Below are 4,403 nucleotides of genomic sequence, written 5' to 3'. Positions count from 1 at the left end.
ATGTTCCAACACCTATAAATAGCTTAAAATAACAACAATGACTTACGTGTCAGTTTAATTTACTATGTTATAAGGTGAAATTCCGTTTATGACGTGTCCCGAACAATTATTGCCTATATTTGATTGTCTTGCAATTTTGGTGCAGTGGATCAAGCATAATGATTTTATTCTGTGGCCCCGCTAGTGAGACAAAAGTGGTGGGTCAATGGGTCAAAATTGTGCTTTAAATGTTGGTCGATTGATCGGTAGTTGGCTTTGGGCCCTTTTAAAATTGGTCGTTAATAATAAGTTATACTATATGCATATTAATTATCCATACTTAATATATAGCCGAATTAAAAAAAATCGAACTATAATGCAGTCTTGGCTTGATTTGATGAGTTCCTGTAATTAAACGAAAAACACGTCTCAAATTTTGCGTAAGTGGGCGTTTTCTAAAATAAATATTGAAAAGCCGATTCTCACGGATCCTGGTGTTTTGGATTCTTTCAACTCAGAATCACTAGCATATTCAATCCTGATAATAAAAAAAATGTCCCAAAAATTTGTATGAAAATTGTACATTCCACTACGTCACGTCCATACAAGTGAAATTTTTTCTCATAATAAAACGTGACGTAATGGAATGGACATTTAGGGACATCTTTTTTTAATGGAAGGGTGGAGAGTGCTGTCGATTCTGAGTAGTATAAGCCCAAGAATGTCCAGATTTGAAAGAATCAGGCCGCGTAGCCAAAGTACCAATCGCTAACACTCCGTAGCGATCGAAACGCAACTGTCCCTGTCGCACTAACATGGAAGAGTGATAGAGAGACACAAAGCGTTTCGTTATCGAAGCGATAGCGATTGTAACCTTGGCTAGGCCACCAGGTTTTCGATAATTATTTTAGAAAACGCCCAAGTAGGATTTAAGTATAACTTGAAAACTGTGCTACGGCCTACGGCGTAGCACTCGTAGCTCGTAGCACGCCTACGCAGCAGTGATGTAGTTATGAATAGATTTTTTTTTCTTTTTGGCAGTTTTTAGTTAAAAATGTTATTCTTATTTTTAGGGATTCCACATGGACTTCATGTCGTTCGGCAGTTCAATGGTAAGTAACAAAAATCGATACATATAAAAAAATAAGTATACCCCGATCTAAATAGGAATAAAATTTATTTATCTTAAGTAAATAAATAAATATTATAGGACATTATTACACAAATTGACTAAGCCCCACGGTAAGCTTAAGAAAGCTTGTGTTGTGGGTACTCAGACAACGATAGATATAATATACTTACAAATACTTAAATACATAGAAAACAACCATGACTCAGGAACAAATATCTGTGCAGTCATAATTCAAACATGTTCAAAACTTGTATGTATGTAACTATGTTTGCACGGATCAAACCTTGTAAGTTAAATTTGACCCACTTCACCCACTTCCCGATTTCCGATGAAGCTGAAAATTTGCATGCATATGGTTATGATGACATGGAGCTGATCTGTTATTTTTTTTAATTATTTATTAAGAATAAAAAAAAAAGTCTGATGATGGAGACAGAAGGTAGCCATAGGAACTCTGTGATAAAACGTATCCTAATTATTTTTGGGTTTCATAGAAATGTCCCGACCATAATTTCTTGCCTATTGGAAGAAAAGGAGGTACGATAAAAGCTTGTATCAAAAATGAAACTTATGACAGAAAACTTTTCAAAAGAGCCTAGAAAAAATAAGATAAAGATAGACATAAAAGATAGTTTATTCAAGTTGGCATATTACAATGCGCTTATGAACGTCAAATAAAACTACGCCGACTCCAACCCTACACCTCTGCCCCGAGAAGATTTAAATCCCCCCTCAATTGGAGGAGGGTATCCCAATGTGGGACCAAACTCGGCGGGACACATCTATTCAAAACATTACATCTTATAATTAACATGTATAACGAGTAAATAAGAAAAATACAATTACTATAGAATTCGTGCAATTATACACAGTAGGTACTTTTCTTTATAGAAATTTGATTAAAAAAATATATGTACATGAAATCATACAAATACGCAGCTCTTTCAGAAAACATCAAATTCTTACAAAAGGAAAAGGATATAAAGTCAATAAAAGAAATGAGAATACATTAATATGAATCTGACTGATTGTTATAAATAAATAAATAAATATTATAGGACATTCTTACACAGATTGGCTAAGTCCCACAGTAAGCTCAAGAAGGCTTATGTTGTGGGTACTCAGACAACGATATATATAATATACAAATACATAAATACATAGAAAACACCCAAGACTCAGAAACAAATATCTGTGCCCATCACACCAATAAATGCCCTTACCGGGATTCGAACCCAGGACCGCGGCTTCACAGGCAGGGTCACCCACTAGGCCAGACCAGTCGTCATGAAATAATAACCTTGAATCTTTTGACAGGCGGCCGCCGCAAGGAGGAGCATCGCCACCACCACATCGTACGCAAGAAAGTCGAGGAGGAACAGGACTTCGAAGAAACAGAAGTCAAAGAAGTGAAACACAAACGGAAAACTTTCAAGGAGCAAGAACTAGAGTCAGAGACCGACAGTTCCAGCAGTTCCAAGAAATCCTCGGAGAATGACAGCGCCAGCTCTGGCTTTGAGAGAGACCAGAGTGAGCAGTTCTCGGAGAAGAAAGAAGTGAAACAGAAACGGAAAACTTTCAAGGAGCAGGAGCTAGAGTCAGAGTCCGACAGTTCCAGCAGTTCCAAGAAATCCTCTGAGAATGACAGCGCCAGCTCTGGCTTTGAGAGAGACCAGAGTGAGAGGTTTTCGGAGAAGAAAGAGTTTAGCGAGAGTGAGAGGGAGAGCCAGAACAGATTTGGAGAACGCAGGAGAGGTAAGAACTTAGAACTTTTAAGATTAAATTGATATTTTAGAACTGAACAATCATTGATAACACAAAAATAGAACAAAGGATGTCGTGTCTCTTAAAAACTTTCGTCTCGTATAGCACATACAAATTTTCATCTCAATGAATAACACACCTACTCACCCATACACCTATACACCCATTCACCAATACACACAAACACCCATTTACCCATACACTTATTATACCCATATCTATAACAATCACTTAAGTAGAAATACTTTGTCTCACGCAGTGAGTAAATCCGAATATCCCCTTATAAGCTGCTCAGGTTAAAAGGTAATTACAAAAAAAAAAATATTGGTTACATCAGACAGAACATAATTGTGTAGTACCATTAGTACAAAGGCGAACTTATCCCTAAGAGGGATCTCTTCCAGTTAACCAAGGTATTTAAAATATAAGACGAACGATGTAAATATTAGATCGAAATGTCAAACTGAATAAGTTCAATTTAAATTTCAGTCAGCATCAACCCACTCCCAGACCCGAACCTTCCGGACCTGGACGAGTCTACCCCAGGAGTCGAGGACGTCGACCTGTTCGGCAAGCCACAGCGGCCGGTTCCACCACAGGGACCCGAACAACCGAGCGAACCGAAATGGCCTCTGTGGTCAGCGGGACCTGACCAGCCAGACCAGTGGTCAGCGGGACCTGACCAGCCAGATAAACCCCAGTGGTCAGCGGGACCAGACCAGCCAGACAATCCCCAGTGGTCAGCGGGACCAGACCAGCCAGACAAACCCCAGTGGTCAGCGGGGCCTGACCAGCCAGACAAACCCCAATGGCCGGCGGGACCTGAACCGCCAGTTAATCCCCAATGGTCAGCGGGACCTGACCAGCCAGACAAACCCCAGTGGTCAGCGGGACCTGAACCGCCAGTTAATCCCCAGTGGTCATCGGGACCAGACCAGCCAGACAAAACCCAATGGCCAGTGGGACCAGAACCGCCAGTTAATCCCCAATGGTCAGCGGGACCAGACCAGCCAGACAAACCCCAGTGGTCAACGGGACCTGACCAGCCAGACAAACCCCAGTGGTCAGCGGGACCTGAACCGCCAGTTAATCCCCAGTGGTCAACGGGACCAGACCAGCCAGACAAAACCCAATGGCCAGTGGGACCAGAACCGCCAGTGAATCCCCAGTGGTCAGCGGGACCAGACCAGCCAGACAAACCCCAGTGGTCAACGGGACCTGACCAGCCAGACAAACCCCAGTGGTCAGCGGGACCTGAACCGCCAGTTAATCCCCTGTGGTCATCGGGACCAGACCAGCCAGACAAACCCCAATGGCCAGTGGGACCAGAACCGCCAGTTAAACCCCAATGGTCGGTGGGACCAAAGCCGCCGCACCAACCAGACGGCCCACATTGGCGGGGACCTCACAAGCCTATTGGACCACTGCGGCCGCATTTACCGCATCGCCCGGAGCCACCACAACCCCCCGCACTCCCAAGAATCCCACTCAGGCCTCTACCGAGTAAGTACAGACTAATTTAAACCTT

General features: G+C 42.4%; 1 protein-coding gene across 1 annotated transcript; it reads left to right on the top strand.

Moving 5' to 3' along the window:
- The first annotated feature begins 1,061 nt into the window (after positions 1–1,061).
- On the top strand, positions 1,062–4,036 carry LOC134660068 (proline-rich proteoglycan 2-like). Its single transcript, XM_063515767.1, has 5 exons — positions 1,062–1,091; positions 1,606–1,648; positions 2,429–2,866; positions 3,365–3,722; positions 3,793–4,036. Exons 1-5 carry the CDS (start codon positions 1,062–1,064, stop codon positions 4,034–4,036), a joined length of 1,113 nt encoding a protein of 370 aa, XP_063371837.1.
- Positions 4,037–4,403: the final 367 nt, after the last annotated feature.

This window comes from Cydia amplana, chromosome 26, assembly GCF_948474715.1.
Source record: "Cydia amplana chromosome 26, ilCydAmpl1.1, whole genome shotgun sequence".
In the NCBI taxonomy this organism is placed as follows: Eukaryota; Metazoa; Arthropoda; class Insecta; order Lepidoptera; family Tortricidae; genus Cydia; species Cydia amplana.
Note: the sequence above shows the minus strand (reverse complement) of the source record. Positions and strands in the feature narration are given on the sequence as shown.